This window comes from Thermobia domestica, chromosome 6, assembly GCF_964235325.1.
Source record: "Thermobia domestica chromosome 6, izTheDome1.hap1.1, whole genome shotgun sequence".
Lineage (NCBI taxonomy): Eukaryota > Metazoa > Arthropoda > Insecta > Zygentoma > Lepismatidae > Thermobia > Thermobia domestica.
In genome coordinates, this window is record NC_137459.1 from 83,871,765 (window position 1) to 83,893,566 (window position 21,802).

The 21,802-nt window shown below is 34.6% G+C and overlaps 1 protein-coding gene across 1 annotated transcript in view; it reads right to left on the minus strand.

Moving 5' to 3' along the window:
- Synj (synaptojanin) overlaps nt 1–8,206 on the minus strand; it is a 137,196-nt gene extending 128,990 nt beyond the window's left edge. The window contains exon 1 of the mRNA XM_081761800.1: nt 8,035–8,206. Coding sequence (XP_081617926.1) covers nt 8,035–8,161 — 127 coding nt within the window. The 5' untranslated portion in view covers nt 8,162–8,206. The remainder of the gene's footprint in view (nt 1–8,034) is intronic.
- Nucleotides 8,207–21,802: the final 13,596 nt, after the last annotated feature.

A 21,802-nucleotide genomic window follows, 5' to 3' on the forward strand; every position in this document is an offset into this window, starting at 1 on the left:
GCTCATTGGTGAATCTAGGTTTTGAAATCTACCCAATGAAAATCACATCGCGATGTGCTTCGAGTTCGAGACATATGAAACGGAACTATGCTATCAAACTCCACGCCTCTGACATGTCCCTCCCCATATAAAACATTTAATATATACAAGGTGGACCATTTACCTCGATAAGCACTTGTACCCTTTAAATTAATAGACAAAAAGGCAGAAATTTTGTACCATGCAAATCAGCAGAGAGACATGTTTGACATAATATATATCACTAGGTTAACAGTACTGCCAACCGAACCTTAAGTTTTATTTTTTACAAATGGTGCTACGTCAGGTTATTACACATTTCAAATCTACATTGCCTTATCAAAGTATAAAACAGCTCTCCCAAGCGAGAGAAGTTTTGAAATTTCCATGTTGCCCACCAACCTATGGTTGAGGTGAACAAGAAGACGACGTTGCAAACTAAGGATGCCACATTATCAAGAACATACATTTTTTGGCCTGCCTCTATACCAGTAATAACGCAAGTATAACGGGGCAATGCACATCCAAAACACTTCAGTGTCTAATGCTATAGTCATGATATAACTGATTTCGAATGAACAGGATCGAAGATAAAAAGATTGAAAATTTAACTTTCTCAAAAGCCTTTATTTCGAAAAAGTACCTACATCAGTACCTCAAACAATTACATAGATGGCTTTCGATGATGTGAAGATCAAGATCATAGTGCCAATTACAGAAATTTGATACTTCAACCCATTCTGGAGTTATAGTAAATAATGATAAAGTTTGCAACACTGCTTAAAACTGTGTAATTCCGGGATCTTTTGTAACGACACCTACCGAGCAGGACAGTCGTAATGTTATAGAAGCAAAATACAACTAAAAGCGCTCCCGTTAATATGACAGTTTAAACAATATATAAAATTTAACCATTTTTCTCATACCGGTCCGCGACGGCTCCGGAGCCGGTACTGTGACTTATAGTGAGTCGTTGTAAACGGCCTAGTTTATGCATGTACCCACCATCGCTGATGCGCCAGCTCCCTACGAACGCACCCTCTTTACCTCGTTACCGCTCAGGCCTCCCTGCTGTACTCCTACCGACTCGGTTAGATAGTGTTCGTGCGTTTCTTGTCGCCACCTAGCACAAGTTGATTCCTGTTTTATACACATTGTTTATATGTCATATGTCCAGACTGTATTTATACTCATCGCAATTACAAATAACAAACCGTAATCACTACTAGGTGAACCAGAGTCACTACCAAGTGATTTGGGGGAGAAACTAAATAATAAACGAAGTCAAAGTTTCAATTTCTCGTAACTTTCTTTGTTCTTTGAAACAGAACATAACATGACCGTAGTGTTCAACACTAAAGTACTTCCGGTGTATATTACCCAGTCCGTGCCACTCATGTTATTACTGCTGTAGAACTCTCCAACATTTGGTTGTTTTTCGATGTTTCTGATACTGTACCAACCATAGTCTGCAATACTGCATATGAAATCAGGCATTGCATCTTTCCCTTTTATATGAGGATTTGAAGCATGTAATAACCTGACGTAGTGCCATTTGAAAAATATTTAACTTCATGTTGGGTTGGTAATATTGTTAACCTGGCGATATCACAGACTACGACAAACAATCTCTCCCTGCAGATATTCGCATGCTGCAAAACTTCAGCATTTTTTATGTCAGCTTAGAAGTTGTACAGATGTTCTAATTTTTAGTGTGTCATCGAATGCCACATCGAAACCCGACCAAGTGAACGTTGTAGTCATTTCCCAGTAACTTCTGAAATAGTATCAAGAAAGGCGAGTAACTTATATATCTCTTGAAGTCCTGATTGAGTGACTAATTGATCAACAGGCCAAATTGCTTTAAGTATAAACTTAAAATTTGAATAGGGCATAAGATCTGTGATATAAGGTCCCTCTAAAGAAGGATTTTTGGAAATTCGACGGGAAAGAGTGGTAGTAATTATTATCTTACACGCCAACATCTCGGAATCTCTGAATATTAGACACATGAAATCTGGTATATGGACTGGTCATTTAAAATAATTAGACCTGTCTTTGAGAGTTTTTTTTTTTCTTTTTTTTTTCATATTTGACCTAGAAGGGAAGAAAAAGTATGGGGTTACAATTGTTATAATTGGATGGCCATATCTCGGAATTCGTAAGGGTGGAGACATGAAATTTGATATTTAGATCTTTCGTTTTAAATAATTAAAGACGTATTTCAACGTTAGTTTTTGTTTCGTTTAGAAGGGAAGAAAAATGAGTGGGGATTCAATTGTTATATCCTTGACATTATCTCGAAATCCCTTAAGATTACAGATATGTTAGAGAATAAGAAGTACAAGGCCGTAGGCCAAGCAAATGCGGGGGTCAGGGGGCGAAGTCCACAGTTAGACTAAGGTTAGTTGATCTCGGGCGAAAGTAAATTGGACTTAACCTCTTAGTAAAACCGTGGCTCAATGGTGGAGCGATCACCTTTGGTGCGAGAGATCCTTCGTTCGATCCCAGGTTAAGTGAGTTTGTGATGGTGACATTACGTTAATGGGTTTTCTCAAGCTTTCTCCAACATTCGTGTTTCACCAACTCTGTCATTATCATTCACCTTCATAACTCACCCTTATCCTTTAGCCTACAGGGCATAACCGTGGGCACAAAACTATAAATTTCATTTCGTTTCCTCTTCAACAATGTACCTTCAATAGTTTTTCCATGTCCTTCGTATTTTTGTCTTTTGATATCGGGTCAAAGATTACCATTTCTTCTCGCAGTATGTCCGGTGCATCTTCATTTTATCCATCCCTCTCATCTGTATACCACAGGTATTGTGGGCATATGGTCTCTATATTAAACTCTTATCGTAACAACTCCGTTTATAATTTTCTGGCTTCAGCAAGTTGTATACAGCCAATTTTCTCAAAATTGATACCATAATAAAGACGAAAACTGACATTTATTTGCTTTGTTTATACTTTATTTGGTAAGAATGTATTGCTTTAGTTGTTTCAGATTTTTATTTCTATCTCGCAACAGGCTTCTATGTGACGTAAAGTAAAATCGGTAGGTGATACGGTTAATCAGTCCGACAAAAACAAGGAATAACCCAACAGTGTCTAGTATATAGGCCTAAATCAAGTTTTTGTGTGTGTGTTTCATCCTGTAAAATGGCTCTAAATCACGCCAAAGTAACCCATGAAGAAAATAAGCTCAACTGATATTAAATAGTGCTATAGCGTCTTCAACTTTTGAATGTATTTAGCACTTACAGTATACCAATATGACGCAAAGGTACCTTGTAAGTTTGGAAATACAAGTTAAGAAACATATAAAAATAATAACTATTACGTGTTAAACGCGTCCCAAAACATGTGACATGATTCCTTCTTCTACACCAATTTTGTATCAAACAAAATTTTGAAGTAGTTGATATTTTATTTAAAAGTATAGGGATAATAATTGTATCTGTGTACCGAACTCCTAAATCAGATGTGGAAGTTTTCCTCAATGCCTGGGAAAAATTAGATAACTATCTCCGTAAGTACAAAAATTACAAATTATTTTATGTAGGGGATATAAATATCAATATTTTACAAAATACACATGCAAAAGCAATGCTCTGTAATGTCCTTAGGTCTCATAATTTATACTATATTAATGATGAACACCAATGAAAAAAAGAATAGCGTTCATGTGGCACTGTACAGCCTTTACTGTCTGATCATGAAGGAGTATGGCTTTTGTTTCCAGTGAAATCACAAAAGACTCGAAACTACCGTGTTACCAAGAAAATTAGATTATTAGGTGAGACTAATGTAAAAAAATCTAAGGTCTAGGTTAAGAGAAACTGACTGGAATAATATTCCTGTAGAAAGTAGTGACATCACAGAAGCCTTTAACAACTTCCTGGGTACATTAAAAGAATATTTAAATGAGTGCTGTCCAGAAAAGACAAAAAAAGATTAATGTTTGTTTAAATAAATCTACTAAGAGAACTCCAAAGTGGTATACGCGAGAGCTTCAAACACATAGGAATAGAGTACAGTAATTACTTTATATGACATAGCTAAGACAACGAGATCAACAAGAGATCAAGAAAAGTTTAAAGCTGCTAAAAGAAAGTACAGAAAAAAAAACAAGGCTGCAAAGATTGCAGCAGATGAGAAATGAATTAATAATTCAAAAAGTAATTGCTATGCAGCTTGGTCAATAATAAACAAAGAAATTGGAAGCAATGTTACAAAAGATAGAATATCTATACCTCCAAGTGAATTTAATAAATATTTTATAAATATTATGAGTAACTTTAAGATTAATGACGATTCCACGGAAAATACGGGTAACAAAATAGATTTTAGTAGTGTGCTACCATTGCAATATAAAAACAAAATTAGGTCTCACTTTCAGTGGAACTGCGTAAATGCCAGAACTGTTTATTCAGTTGTCAATAAATTGAAAGTATCCAGTAGCGAAAACTGGTATGGACTTTCTAATAACTTATTGAAAAAAAAATATATATATATTGACTTAATAATAGAACCCTTGGTTTATCTACTAAATTGGATGCTCTTTGAGGGATTTTTTCCAGATTGCCTAAAATATACTATAACTGTACCAGTACATAAGAAGGACGATAAAAATGAGGTTAAAAACTATCGTACAATCTCTTTAGTACCGATAGTTTCGAAAGTTTTTGAACAATGCATCAAAGATCAACTATCAACCTTCTTTGAAGAGAATGAGCTTTTTCATTCCTCGCAATTTGGATTTAGAAAAGGTCGTTCCACAGTTAAAGCTGTTGAAAATATAGTTTCACAAGTATTAGACTGTTTTGAAAATAATATGAATGTTTGTGTAACACTATTAGATTTAACTGAAGCTTTCGATACAGTGTCACTTGATATACTCCTTTCGAAATTGCATTATTATGGGGTTAGAGGAAAAAAAACTGTTTCTGATTAAATCTTATCTTAGTAACAGAAAACAGTTGTTCGCGTTGGTAATTCAACTTTAGAATTTTTGAACGTAACAACTCGTGTACCACAGGGAAGTGTCTTGGGGCTGTTTTTTTTTCTTTTAGTTTACGTTAATGATCTTCCAAGTTTTCTTCCTTTTAACAATGTTTTGTATGCTTATGATACAACTATCTTAACCATGGATAAAAATTTTTAAAATGTTCAAACTAAAAACACTCAAATGCTAGAAACGTGTTCAGTATGGCTAAATTGTAATAGGCTGCTATTAAATGAATCAAAGACGGATGTTTTGTATTTTCATCTTAATAACAACATAAATGATTTGAATGAGTGTCATTCTTTAAAATTGTTACGAATTCACTTGGATCCCAAGTTAAACTGGAACATACATACTGAAAATTTATGTAGAAGACTATCTAGAGTTATATATTTATTACGTAAACTAAAAACTGTTGTTAGTGAAAAAATACTTCTGTCAGCTTATTATGCTTTCTTTCATTCTCGATTGCTCTACGGTATATTATTATGGGGTAATTCAACTGGTGCTCAAACCGTCTTTAAATGGCAAAAAAGGCAATAAGAGTGTTAAAGGAACTACGTGATAATGACATTTGCAGACCTTTCTTTAAAGAGATGCAAATAATGACAGTGCCCTCAATGTATATCTATAGCTGTCTCATGTATATTAAAGAAAACTTGGAAAATATCAGTACCCGAAATAAAATTCATTGCTATAACATAAGATACGGAGACGACCTCGATACACCATATTTCAGGTTAAGTAAAACACAAAAGAGTTATAAATACACTGCAATGAAGATGTATAATCTTCTACCTACAGAAATTCGTGGTGTGTAATAGAAACTTTGAAAATGAAATGAAATCTTGAGTTTTACGTCCCACGATTATGCTGGTTAGGCTAAAGGAGATAGTGATGATGAGTAATGAATGAAAGGATGGAATGAAGAAAGTGGGAAGAAACGGGAGAACCCCGTAAAACCCACATACACGGTGCTAGTCCACCACAAAGTTCACTTGGCAATAGAAACTGAGAAACACTGTAAATCTTGGCTCATTGAAACAGCTGTGTATAGCGTTTTAGAATTTGAGAAAGAATTAAAAAATAAAATGTGACTAGTTATGTACCTATATATTCAATGTACATATTTTGTATACTCTCTTGACGTTGTCTATTGCAACAAACGTTGTTTAACGACAATAAAAATATTCTATTCTATTCTACTCTATTCCATTAAAAAGTTTGGACCTGAATCCAGTATGGTCGCCATCATAGTATTATAAACTAATAGATGCAGTTTTACCTCTATTATCTCTATCCAATATACGATGACATTCCTTCTAGCCGTCTTAAACTTGCAAACTATCTTTGCCTCGTTTCTCTCTTGTAGATGCTTGAAAACTTGAGGTCACTTGGGCCACTATTCAACATTACTCAACTGAGGAGTTATTTTCTTTTTTTCATGGATTACTTTAAAATGGTATGGAATAAATTTAGGGGATGAAACTCAGAAAACCTCGGAAGTCGAAAATTAAGAACTACAGGTCTACAAATAAATAAACCGGATAGCATAATGAGATGTGTCAGCAATCCAAATTTATTACTGAAAATTCTATTCTTTTTTAAAAAAGTGACACAAGTTAATCAATGGATTTGGTTTGATTTGATTTGACATTAGCGTCCCTTTCATCAGCGAGAATATATGAAAGGTCGACCTATATCTTAGTATGGGATTCGAATCACATGGACTCTCAGCGGGAATCGAACCCGGATCTACCGCACCAAAGACAGGTACGCCAACCATAGTCACTAGGGAAGTCTGTTATTTAATGGATTGACTTTGTTATCAGTTTATGGAATCCTGTGCAGCAGAATGCTATTGAATAAACAAAATGTAATAAATACACTATAGTGTTTGTGTTAAGTAAAATAGTACCCTACTGTTTGTTAGAAAGAATTCAGATACTACGTTGAAAACAAATTATAAAAATTAGTCTACCTAATATTTATACTGTAACGGAGCAGTTTCGCAGATTCATCTCCCATATGAAATGGTAAGACGCTGTTTTTTTTTTTTTTTATCAAGAAAGTATGAAAATGAAATGAAATCTCTAAGTTTTACGTCCCACGCTTATGTAGGCTAGGCTGAAGGTTACTATAATGATGAGAAATGAATGAAATGGTGGAATGAAGAAAGTGGGAGGAATCGAGAGAATTCCGAGAAAACCCACGCACACGGTTTTTGTCCACCACAAAGTTCACTTGGCGCGAGCTAGGAACGCACCCAGGACCCCACGCAACAGAAGTGAACGCTCTACCACTCGACACTGAGTTAAAGGGAACATTATACAAACATACGGAATGCTTTATTATCCTGGTTATCGATTATCCTTATGCACATAGTGAGATTTCTCTTCTTGAACGCACAAAGCACAATAAAGACGACGAATTAAAGCTTTCGCGTATGAAGAGTGCAACTGTGTTCCGTGTGGGAGGGCATTTTCGCTCCTCTGGAGCACTTTTAATTGTAACTTTAGTTTAATTTAAGGCATAAAAATACATGTAAAGATAATGATGAAGAATAAAACTATTGTTTCAAACGAAAACATTTCCTTTACAACTAGTTCGAAACGTATTAAAGAAAGCAACAGAAGTTGATATAACAGGGTTTAAATCCTAATACGCTGCACTATAAATCAAGAACAATACACTTCTTTTTATCATCATTTTATAGAGATGTAAAACAAGAGAAAGTATTAGAACGTAATTATAAGAACACATACGGGAATTTTTAAATGTCATCACAAATTTGCAGACCCTTGCACTCCCTTACCAAAGGTTGCCGGTGTCTAAATCGATAATGTAATTAAATTTGACGAACGTAACTATTGAATTTTTTCATGCAATTCACTTAAGAGTCATGTCAGAGTAAAAATTACTTGTTAAAATACTGTATTACAACAATCTCTGTTTAAAACCTAGTAGTAAGTGTCAAACTGAAAAACACAATCATGTAATACATACATAATACAGCAACTGCTTGTGACTCGAATAGCAAGGTTTCGTCCTTATTTCTTTGCTCCAACAACACACTATAGGGATTCGGCGGATTTATTTTCTCAAAAACCCTAAATCCCTTTCCCATCGCCATGATCACTAGCGAGGGCTGCGCGCGACAGTTCAGGTGACTGACGATGTCAGGGTTACAGGCTGCAAACTCTAAGCCTGGTTCTTGTAGGACTGGCTTTATAAAAAAAATATAATATTTTAAAGAAACTTTATTATTCACTCTGCAAGTCACAAGCGTAATAATAATAATAATAATAATTATTATTATTATTATTATAAATACACCGCCATATTTTATTTAAAAAAACATATTTTACTTCATTTTTTGTGCTCTAAATGATTTCCTGATACATTTCAGCTAAGTACCAATAAATCCCGTCTCACAAACCAATGTAATAAGGAAAAGAACGAAACCTAATCTAACCTAACCTAACCTAAATTCAGCTAACCTAACCCATTCATACGTCATTTTTATTTCCATGTTAAAAAGCTGGCTATGTTTAACTGAATAAATACCCTTTTTTCCTTGGCGCTTGTCCAAATAATTGCGTTTCCGTATGAATAGCATAAAAAGTATAGTAAAAAAAGCAACAATCAGTGCAGAAAATACTGACTAACCTGTGCTAGGTGGCCACTAGAAAGAATGAGATCTAATAGAGTCAGAGGGTAGAGCGCACAGGTGGCTCTCGCAGGGTGAGCCCTTAAGGAGCAAGCACGTTAGCAACGGAGTGTATGCGCACAAACGAGAATAGTGAAAAAAGAACGCTTTATTGTGCATAAACATACAGCGTATTTGGATAGGTTAAAGCACATTCCATGGTTTCACAATAGTAACTCCGTACTAGTAAACATAAAATACACGTTTCCTATATTGTAGAGAAATACAACGTCGGTGGAAATTAATGCCATACAGTCTCTGGTGTGTAAAATTTGTGGAGGACATCAAAGAAATTGATTTAAATGGTACTTCCTAGTCCAACCTCTTTATTATCTTCGATTTCATTTTTACCCTTCTGTACCTTCACGGATCCCCTAAAGTATATCAAGAACTCTGTTATAATCGTTTCAAAGTCTGAATATTATATTCCAAGTAAAAAAAAAATGTTTATAGGTTATTCTATCGTTGGTAAATAATTAAATTAGAAAAAAAATATGGCCTATGTTTAGCAGAAGGGGTTCAGCTCTTTTCTCTAAAAAAATGTTACAATTTTGTTCATTTCTGTTCACATTCGGTTAGTTTAGGTTTAGGTTAGTTTAGGTTATGTTAAATTAGTCTAGGGGTCGCGCATAATTTTCCAAAAAATGATAGAATGATAGAATTTAGTTTATTTCTACTAATATTAGGTTATGTTACGTCTAAGTACTCGCATCATTCATTTATTCTGTATTTTTTTTTTTTTACGTGCTTCTGGACCCCTTCCACTAAACATACTCCAAAAATATTGAATATTTTGTACTTCAAAATATTGAGAGAGACGTGTCCCCCTCGTTCCCCTCGCCAGAGTCGCCCGTGCATACAGTCGTCTTTCAAATAGCCTCGCTCCTGAAAGGGTGATGATTCCGATATCAAATTAAAATTTATATACGACCACTCATTTTAACCGTAAAATTATAATTTTTATTATGATGTATTTTAAATCTGCATTATTATTATTATTATTATTATTATTATTATTATTATTATTATTATTATTATTATTATTATTATTATTATTATTATTATTATTATTATTATTACTGGAGGAAACAAGATCTTTACGCAATTAGGGTTGTATATGTAATTATTCAATTTCTTTAAGTTTGTGATTAAGATGTCAATAATAATAATAATAATAATAATAATAATAATAATAATAATAATAATAATAATAATAATAATAATAATAATAATAATAATAATAATAATAATAATAATAACTGTTTTCAGTGTCGAGAACAGCTTAGGCAAAAAGCTACACTTTGTAAGGTATCAGTATATATATTACCGTACAATAAGTTTTAAAAAATAAATTATAATAATGTAACATAAAATTAAGGATAACATAAACAGTAACTAAGCTGGCTAAGGGTAGTGCTCATAGATGCGCCTTAATGAAAATATTTCTCAAAATCTGTTTTGAGAAGTGATTGCTGTTTTACAATCCTAATCAGGCAAGATTATGATATAAGGTTTTTAGTGAGGTCTTGATGAAAATGACCTATTGATCTAACATTTCTCACGACAAGCTTTTGATCTTGCTCATTCATACAAGACAAGAATAGCAGTCTCGACAAAGATGCGATTTTGCTAAGAAATTCTCAGAACGTGTTTATGAATAAAAGTTGTATCAAAAGTGAAATTTTATCAAAGATTAAGTTTTGTTTAATACATGTTTTACTCAAGGTACGATCTGCAGCGGGCATAATCTATGCATACGTCTCTGAGGCTTTTTTTGGAGTGTTAAAATATTTATATTTCCTATATTCAAACTGACTTTTAAAAATAAAAGCGGAATGAAAATAGTCGATTTTTTAGACCAGTGGTTCTCACCATGGCCTTTAAATTCCCCAGGGGCGTTCTCGTTTCCAGAGTGGGCTGAAAGGTAAAAAAGTAGTTGAGAATTTAGGGAACATTTGATGGATCGGCTGTAACTGAAAAGACGGCTGAAGTAAGATAAGATAAAGTATAGAAACAAAGTTCCTTTATTGTTATATGTAACCTATATTCTTCAATGCTGATTTCAAATATTGAAGCTTTTCTCAGGTACTCAGACGGTTTCGTCAAATCTTATGTCTGATAAATTTCTGGTTTTAAATTCTTTAAACTTTATTCTTCCTGTCAGAAGATGAACTGTTTCAGCTGGTTCGTATATATATCTGAAGAATCAATCGAATGAAAAAATATCATCGAGTGAGAAACTTTTCTTGTTAATGTAGATCATGTTCATCTAACTTTCATTTCAAACTTCCACATAAGGAAAATTAGATACAACACACGATGGATAAGTTTGATCATGTCTATTAAGCTTAATGGAAATATTATGCTAGTACGTGAGACCAGATACAAAATTAAGCTGTGCGCGTGAAAAAAGTGCTGCAGTTGGCAGCTCTGGGATTACATTGGAAACATAACAGAGTGCTAGAAGAATTCTTATTTTCACTTAATCATTTAGTCGATTTTGGGTAACAGTTATTAGCCATACTTATCTAGAATAACCGTCCTTATTCACAGTCGTACTGTAGTTGTCCTTAATCTAGAAAGAATTTAATAAATAAATTGATATAATTCAATAATCCCAATATACGCCTTGTGAAAGTGTTTTGTTCTTTGGGACAGTGTTAACAGGTACGAACTTTACTAACCACAATTTTCCAAACAGATCATTGTCAATATTGTTTATATGGAATATCATCTATTGCTATTACCATCTCTCTCCAGTAGCGAAGCTAATCTGAAATATCTCATAGGGCCGTATTCGGTAGTGACTTAGATTGACAAAATGCAAAATTTGCGTTTTAGTTTTGAATAATTGGAATTACAGTAATTGGCTTTTGACTTTTATTTTCATTTAGTTAGAATCTGCAAATTTTGTAAAAACTGATAGGGAATGAGGCACGTAAAGTGGTTCGAACTGTGGCCTTACCACGATTTGAGAGTTCAAGCCCTTCCGGAGACATCAAAACATCCGTAAAGATTACTATACTGGTTAAAATGGCGTGCTTGTGGAAATTATTTATACTAGTTCTTGTTTTGTTTCTTTAATATTATAACAATAGTTCTTGATAGTTATAATTGCATTTAATACTTGCAATTATGCCATTTTATACTAATACTAATCATTAATTTTATAAAGAAAAAATTTGTTTGGAAGATTATCTTGTTTTTTATGTTTATTGAATAGATTGAATCATTACTAATATTCTATTACATGTTTAGTTTGTATTGATGTTTTCCAAATCAAATATTTGTAAAAATTGATTATTGTTTAATTCCAGCTACTATTCTTCTTTTTTAAAATTAAAACGTTCCTAAAAATATGCAGTTCAATAAAATTTCGGATAAATTGAGGACCTGAATTACAAAACGTCCCAAGTTCATTAATTGCGGATTTTAATTTTTTTTTTTTTTTTTTTTTGGCATCCACTTGCAGAACATTACATCCGAAGTCCAACTCGAAACCTTGTTTGTAATAGAAAAGAAATGCAGCTGAATAGAAAAACATACCGGGCCGTATGCAGAGTCATCTTGGCGTATGATTAGTGTCATACTAAAGGCCTGATGGCACTAGTCTCGCGTCAGAATGTCTCTGCATAAGGTCCACCATGTCCGTGGACTTGGGATGTTATTCTATTCAGTTGAGGGACTGAGGACGTTGTTTCGTTCAGGTGAACCACATCGCTACAATGGAAAATAATAATAATAATAATAATAATAATAATAATAATAATAATAATAATAATAATAATAATAATAATAATAATAATAATAATAATAATAATACTTTTTATTACACAGTAACGTAGAAAACTGTTATTCTGCTGTGATGCTTTATTTTGACCTTCGTCGCAAACAACGAGTTGCGTCTGTGACATGACATGTTGTTGTTTGTATAGAGTGGAGTCACTGACTGGAACGCACGCAGATCACGAGCTTGAGTTGCTGAATATACGTCATAGTTGTACATGTTTGAAAATATAATTCACAGTATGGAGGATAGTGGTAATATTTCTATTGGCAGTGATCAAGAAATGTATAGAAAAAAAGCGGAAGAAAGTGGAGAATTGGAAGCGCAATGTTGCCAATAGGAAACTGAATTCTGAAGAAGAATGTGTAACCACAACAGGGAAAGTGTATGCTACAAGAAAGACAGGACCGAGCTGTAAATGCAGAAGAAAGTGTTTGAATTTATTCAATGGAGAAGAAAAAATGGTCATCGTCAGTAAATTTAATGGTATGGGTGAGAAAAACAAGCAGGATGCATATCTTTCTGGATTAATGTCTCCAACTATTGTGGCTCGCCAAAGACCTCGCACACAAGAGAGTACACTAAAGAACTTCAGCATGAAGTATAGAGTATTCGTGGGTACTACCACTCATTGTATGTCGGACGGCATTCCGCAGTCTTCATGGTATTGGTGAAGGAAAAATTAAGCGCTTGACAACCCTAACAGCAATGGGAGAAAGTCCCATCGATAAAAGAGGTCGCCATTCCAATAGGCCCCATACCTTATGTGCAGAAACAGTGTAGAAGGTGGAGGATCACATACGCTCCTTCCCCTATAAGGTCAGTCACTATGAACGAAACAAAAGTAAGAAAATATATTTATCTTCAGATTTAAGTATCATGAAAATGTACAAACTGTATCTTGAAAAACATGTACCCGAAAGTTATTTGAAAGCGAAAAGTGGTGAATCAGCAGAAAAAGTAAATGCAGAAGTGAAATACAGATTTCTTCCAGGGGCGTCATTTAGGGAGGGCAGGAGGGGGCAATTGGCCCCCCCAAGAGTTTGAGAAATACATATACTTTAACTGATTGTCTATTAATATACTAGTACAAAACCAAAAAGTCTTATGTCTATGTTGCTTTTGCCCCCCTCAAGCGAAGTCTGAAATGACGCTCCTGATGGCTTCACAAATATTTTACGGACAACTTCAACTATAGTTTTGCCATCCTACTACAGATGTTTGTAATACTTGTACCGAGCTAGAAAATAAACTAAAATGATGTAAAAATGATAGCTTAAGGAGACAAACCACACTGAAACTTTCCATCCACAAACGCAAGGCCTCAGTGTTTTATAGCAACAAGGAAAGATTTTTCGTATTTAGTCAAGGCAAAAGAAAATGTAGAATTACTATGCTTTGATTTTCAACAAAATTTACCGTGCCCTATGTTACCTGTGAATGAGATATTTTACCTTCGTCAGCTTTGGGAATTTAACTTTTGTGTTCACAGTGCCAAATACAACAAAAGTACAATGTTCATGTGGAATGAATCACAAGGACGGAAGGGGGTGATGAAGTAATTTCATGTTTGAATAGGTATATCGAGACTGTCTTACCTTCGAATATTGACACTATTTGTTATCAGACAGGTGTTTTGGCAAGAATGAAAACATCACAATGGTGCAGTACCTATCACCACTTACTTGTTCATCAAAATTGAATACGTATATCATTATTTCCCCATGAAAGGCCACAGTTTTTTGTCATATGACTCTAACTTCGCGAAAATAGAAAAAAATAAAAGGAAGAAAGAAAGGGTGGAAACACCAAAAGACTGGGAACACATAGTAGAGAATAAAACACATTTCGATGTCATCCGCATAAATGGTACTGATTTCCAATAATACAAAGACCATCTCCTTCATTATTTTAAAATGTCAGTGAAACAAAAAGGCCAAAGATTCTGTTTCCAAATAGAAGAATTTTAAATACCCGTCCAAGGAACCTGGAAAGGTCTTGGTTCCAAAAACTATGAGAGGATCTGACTTCATGATGTATACTTTAAAACGAAATTCGTCAGATGTGTCCTTCAGCTGTGTTCCCCTTTTCCCCTCAGGACTAACAATAAAGGCTGAAAAACTAGAAAACCTGAAAGGTCTACTGACAGGGCCGTATTTGGGAGGGGTACAAAGGTGCACATGCACTCCCTTCGTTGTAAATATACACTATCTAAAATGAGAAACTAGCAGTGAAAATAGCAATACATTCTGACACTTTCTGCCATCATGTTTCCATTTGGAGCTTAAAAGAAAGCAGAGCTTTGCAAAAGCAATAGTTTAAGTTGATTTTCTGAAGGTTGAAGGAAAAGGATTCACCAAGCAAAACAATATAACATTTGTCAAGTAGGGAAGAAAACAGAATCCAGGAGGAGAGAAGAACATTGTTTTCTTGCATATCACTTGCGACCCTCTTTAAAATACTCCCGCCCCCTGTTTTACGTTTCAGTGTTGTCAGGGAACATGAATATTGTCACATGTCACTTTGAAGGGTTTGAGTATGATTGGTTATTTTGGTAGTTATTTGTGCACCCCACTCAGACAATCGTGGATCCGGCCCTGTCTACTGAAGTATTTATTACCGCACGGACGTACTTTCTATACACCCCTTCAAGGAGTCACGACAGCTGGAACACCATGTGAGTCCGAAGAAGAAGCAATAGACGATGAGTAATGAAATCAATGTTTGCAAACAAACCTTTGTTCATGGCTTTTAGTTATTCTTTTGATTTACATTGCATCACAAACTTATACTACCGATATGTATAGTAGTTAGCAACTATTTTTGGGTTTATACATTATGCCATACTATATTCACAATTACAATATGTAAAGTGTGTTGCAAAATAAAATTTACGTCATACTCACACAACATGTAACCAATTATTCACAATTTCAACGTGTATTGGTATATCACAAAATGCAGTCATCGTCAATGTTTTACGAAACCTCCCAAGTCCATAGACATATATACATATTTTTCAAATCCGTATTTTAGTTTCATGCAGTTGAGACTTTCAGAATGGACTAAAATTAACATAATTCATAAGAGAAACCACACAACAGCACTTCCACCAACAAACATTACCTGTCATACTGTTTTATCTCCATCCTGACAAAAATACTCCCTTGGACTTGGGACGTTCTGCAATTCAGGTGTTCAATTGTATTCTCCTTTGTAAAGAATGAGTTATGGACTGAAATATTATCATGTATTTTAATTGTAAAACACCTTGTTACAAACGATAGTCGAGACATATAAACATGTTTGTAATTTATAAGGTCATTATTAACAATTTTGTAAGCTTATGAAATTAAACCTACAGCCAATTATCCTTCTACCGGATTCTTCCACATGTGCTCAGGTCATTTGTATGTGCAAGCACAATGATTGATTTCCTCATTGTCATTGCTATGGATTTGTTTCCCGGATGATAAAAGCTATAGAGAAGAGTTTTCGAGGAGAAGGGACAATGATGTTGTACCGAGAGGTTTAGTAACTAGAATCTGTCGAGAAGCCAGTGTTCTAAACCCAAAGCAGAAGTGCTGTGGGTGCTAGATTCAATGCTACAAAAGAATTCTCCAGTATGAGCTTATAGAATAATTGAGTTAATTAGTACCACGAGTCGAGTTCTCATAGCTAATATCAGCCATGGTAGTTGAGACTGTCATAACCTTAATCTGTGATCGAAATGCTTCGTAATGTACCAATGAGGAACAGTTTGAGTTACGTCCATCCTGATCCCTGCACAACTATTAGCCAGTCAACAGAAAAAAGATGGAAAGAGATTGAGAAAATAGCCACTGCGAATCCAGATACTGAGATTGACCTATCCTAACGTTATTTCCTTCAGGTTTCTACCAATGCAGTTTAGTTCCAAGATCTCAGTCATACAAGTAGTCAAAAACCCTAGGAAGTAGCTGAAAATACGAGTAGCTGAAACGTTCTCTTAATTAAGTTATCTGAGCTCCATTGCTGGCACCCTTGCCGTTGTTTGACATGTTTTATTTTGAGAGATTTTACCTTCTGGGCTTTTGTCTCTGTTATTTAAGTTTTACATCCTCCCAATAAGTGGTAGTTATTCTGTCATCTGTTCACGTCAATTTGCGCACAACCACTCGCCAAGTGAAACATAAAATTTTTCTTACGCGAAAAATTTGAAGGTGAGAATCTCTTTTTGTGATTCAAAATAAAGATTACTGTTGAAATTTGAGGAGAATGTTAGGTTTTGCCCACTCTCCAACCCTGTCATTAGCTACGAGATTTTCTACTTTTGTTTTTAGAAATTCTTGCACGTTTCAGAACTTGTGCCTTAGACCAACTTCCTTGAGAAAGTTGGTGTATAAAGTAAGATAAGTTATTTATTTAGTAATTTGGTGCATATAATTACATTTTGGTGTGTGTATCTTTGGATGATGTTATTGAAATTTTCTCTTAATTTTATCTGGAGTTCGTTGTACTCATTTCTTTTGAATTTTGCGTTCCTTTTGTTACAATGCTATTCTGGGGCAAGAGTTTATGGCAGTAAAACGCATGATCATGGGTGTTATTTAGGGGACAGGAGGGGGCAATTGCCTCCCCACAAGAGTTTGAGGAATACATATACTTTAGTCGATTGTCTACTAATATACTAGTACAATTACGGGAAATTCTTATGTCGGTGGTGCTCTTGCCCCCCTCAAGCGAAGTGTGAAATGACGCCCCTGCGCATGATGCTTGATCAGAATGGAAAAAAAATCTGACTGATTAGATGCAGGAATCCACCTGTGTTAAAATTATTGCGTAATAACTCAGTCGGGATCGTTTCCGATTAGGCTGCTATAATGGCTCATAACAAATTTCAATTAGCCACTAATATTTCGTAAACTCCTAGATCTAGTACTTTGTTTCCTTTGGAAAAATGCACATTCTCACAAGAAAGAGAAATATATTGATTTCTAATTATGAAATTAGGTCGAAATCACATATTTTTGTTGTACAAATTTGATAGTGAAGTCTATAAACTCAGCAATTTGGATTTCACTTCCAACTAATAAGAAATTGTTTGTGGAAAAGAATGCATTATTAGGTTCAGCGTAAAAACCTTGAGATTGATGCACACTGGTTAGACAATAGAAGTATGCAAGAGCAAGTAGTTTCTGTAAGTACAGTTTAAACTCATTCTTTATCATTATGCTTTGAAAAAAGAAGGTAGACATAAATCTGGCAATGTCGTACGTTAACATCCTTGAGTTATACACCATAATAGAAGAGTATTCGAACGTTTTGAGCTGGCATGAAGAGGATTACGGTCTCTCATAGCTAAAAGCCAGTACCCATTAGTTTATAATATGAGAGGTGAGGTCAAACATAATATTGATCAATTATTGAAACAACAGATCACTAGGCAGTCCAAGTCTCCTTGAAATTTTCCCATTATATTTGTTCAGAAGAAACCAGAGTCGTTTCGTTTCGTGTATGATTTGAGACACGTTAATACGATAGTATGTGTGTGTGTGTGTGTGTGTGTGTTTAGATAAGTTTCGAATTTCTTCAATCAAAGATATTCTAACAAGGGTGGCTAAGCATAGACATCTATGCTGCAGTGACGTCGCAAATGGCTACAATCAAGTCAAAATTTCTCAGGATTACAGGCATATCACACCTCTTCTATACCTGGCAAAGATATATTTTGTATTCAATGTACTTCCTAGAGGGTTTTCATCAATTCCAAGTTCTTTAAATAAACTCTTAAAATGATATTAGAAGATATGTTCTTCGACAAAATTTTAATCAACTTCTATCTACTAATTCAACTAAAGTTAGATTAGTCGATTTATTTTGATCTGACCTATTAATAACGGATAAATTTTACTGATTTTTTTTTTACGAATTGCAGAATGTTGTTAAACTTAACTTATTAAATATTTGTGGAATAGGGTTCTAAAAATTCACCAGAAAATACAAAATTAGTGCATTTCCCATTAATAATCTTAGTGCATGAAATTTATTAGCATAGTTCGTCTATTTCCAAATGTATAATTGATTCCATCCGAATTTACAAGCGTAACAAAACAAGAAAATGAAATCTATTTCTGCATAATGAGTTATATAAGGTGAGTTTTGCGCAATTCATCTGAGATTAAGGATATTTTATTTTCTTTTTTAAAGAAAGTTACTGAACACAAGGTCATAAAAAGCGTTTAAAAGGACTAAGACATCTATCTTGCATGCTCTATGCGGTATAAACGGGACATCTCTGCTTTTTGTATAGTGATGCTTGTACTCGTGAGCTGAGCGAAATCCTGAATTCCTGAGAATTCAGTTATTTCAGTATCGTACTACCTACCTACCTACCTACTGAAAATATCATCTAAATTATAATTAAAGTAACTTTCGTTTCTGTATGGTTTCAGATCTTTTAAATACTGCCTGATTAGTCGTCACATTTATTATAAAATTAATGTGAGAACTTTACTTACGCCAAACAAACTATGTTGCGAAATTTGCTAGGAAAGTGGATGAATGAGATGGCAATGTATAATTTTATAGTATCACACGATCTGCTGCCTTTAATACAGAGGCTGATGGAATACCAAGCTTCAAGAATGCACCAGGAAATGTCCCTGATGAAAGAATTAGGAAGATTCGCGTTTTATTTAAAACAACTTCCTGTATCTGGACCTTGGAAGAAAACAAGTCTCTGGGAGACGAACAAATAAAGGATTTGTTCTGCTAGGAAATTTTTCTTTGGTTAGAAGAATTTTAAGACATAAATTCGAAAATGGAGGGACAAATAATGTGTTTTCAAGTTAAAAGACAGTATTTTGCATGGGAAACAAGTTACAGCATAATTGATGGACTTGTTAGTTGGTGTTCCTGTTTCTTTACGTTACGAAATTTGTCATTCTTTGCACACTTTTTTGGTTCATTTCCTGGTGGGCGAAAGCTTCGTAATTTCCCACTGTGGTGGGCTAAAGTGAACGCGCTGGGTACAGCCAGATTTCGAAATTAAAATACTTAAATATTAGCACCACAATGGTGGAGTGCCCTTGATGGACAGTCCCAAGAAGTATTTAAATAAAGTAATTACCAGAAGTTATGTAAATGAATTACATTAATTACTTGTGATTTCTTAAAATATTAAAGATATAAAAGAAATATTCGGTAGAGCTTTTTTTTTAAAAAAAAGAATTATGTGGTTTGTAAATATACAGAATACTCTTTAACTCAGGTAATCAGTGGCTTTACTTCAACACAGATGCTCCATTGAAATGGTCAGATTACAAGCATACACCGTTGTCTGTTGATCCTCTTGCCATGCTGTAAAAGAAAGAAAAACATTTGCGAAATTTTCCATATACCTTAATTGATGTCTGGAATCCGTACAAGAAAGACTTCCATCCTATTTTGTTGAATTTTTAATGGTGATAAAATAGACACTCCACTCCCACACATATATCATACAGATTTTACACACTGATATTCACACACAAAAAATATTTTATATTCACACGAATATTAAATTGAAGTGACCGGTCGATAAAAAAATAATGAATTATTAATTTCTTTTTATGAAAATTTGGCCTTTATATATTTTCGTTCATAGTTCCTGCACGTGTGTTCTTCATGTGTTCTTCATTGTCTTCTTGTGTGTTCTGCAAATTATTTATTTCGTAAGTGTGCTTATCACCTCTTCTTACTAACGTCTCCGCTCTCTATACACTTCTTTACCTCTCCACAGAATGAATCAGATGATTGCATTTCTGGAAGGATTATGATCAACTTGCGCAATTCCCCGGGAATCCCTGTCAAGATCGTCATTAATGACTTTTATCTCTAGTTTTCTATTTACGTCGAACTCTTTTCCTTTGTTAGGGGGGTATCTCGAAAAATGATCACTTAAATTCTGTTTTGAAGGCACATACTCAATTTCGAATTCTAGCATACTTAACGCTAAAACGAACCTTGCTATTCGTTGATTAGTTATCCTACGCAACAAAATAAATTTTATCGATAAGTGGTTAGATATAATCTTGAAACTGTTCGCTATCAAATAGTGCTTGAATTTGTTTCCGCCATCTATTAGCGCAACAAATTCTTTTTCAGTAATGACGTAGTTCCGTTGAGCAGCGTTAAAAATTTGCGATGCCATTTCGATAATTCTGATGTTTCCATCATCATCTATTTGATATAAGTGCGCAGAACAGCTGACGTCTGAAGCGTCGCATTCAAGAATGAGTTGTTTATCCGGAGGGGCTTCTTTAACACCACATCTTCCTGAAAGATCTCCCTTATTTTCCGAAATGCCTTCTCATGAATTTCAGTCCATTGAAATTTTGCTCCTTTTTTCAGAAGTTGAAATAACGGAAAAAGGACTTCTGCATACTTTGTACTAAATATGCGATAAAACTGACAATACCCAATGAAACTACGCAATTCTTTCACATTTCTGGGCCTCCTAAATGTTATTATCTTCTCAAGTTTCTCAGGGCACTTTCCTAGCCCATCTGGTGACAAGTTATATCCCAAGACGCTAATTTCTCGTCTCGCAAATTCACATTTCTTTAGGCGTAAAGCCATGCCTGCTACTTTAATTTTGCCTAACGCAATGTCTATATGACGTATATGTTCGTCAAAACACAAACTTCCAAGGATGACGTCATCAAACATAATAACCGCAAAACTCTCTGCGCTCTGAGAGGATTGAATCGATCGCTCTCACACACGAAGAAAGAGATTGCTTGGTGCCGAAAGGTAACTTTTGGAATACGTAAGAAATTCCATTATGTAAAAATCCTAAGTACTTTTGACTGTCAGATTTTACTCGGATTTGCCAAAACGACTGTACACATTCAATTGAAGTTTTCCAGCTTTTATCACATAGGACCCTTAGTGTACTAAGTGCTGGGACTGGCTGATCCCGTTGACTAACAGTGACCTCTCCCAAACGTCTCGCATCCAAACAAATACGAACACTTCCGTCTATTTTTGGAACTACAACAAGCGGACTGGTGTACCAAGTCCCAGATCTTCTAACTACTTCCCATGCTACCCACCGATTAATGACGTTAGTCACCTGATTCCTAAACTTCAATGCATATGGATACATTTTACCTTTGATTTTCCATTCTTCACGCAATTTTATACTGTGTTCATATCCCTATATACACCCTGGTTTTAAATCGAACACTTCTCTATGCTTCATTTAAACTTCTCTTAATTTTTGCTTTTCAACCACACTGAGGTCAGTGTACCCT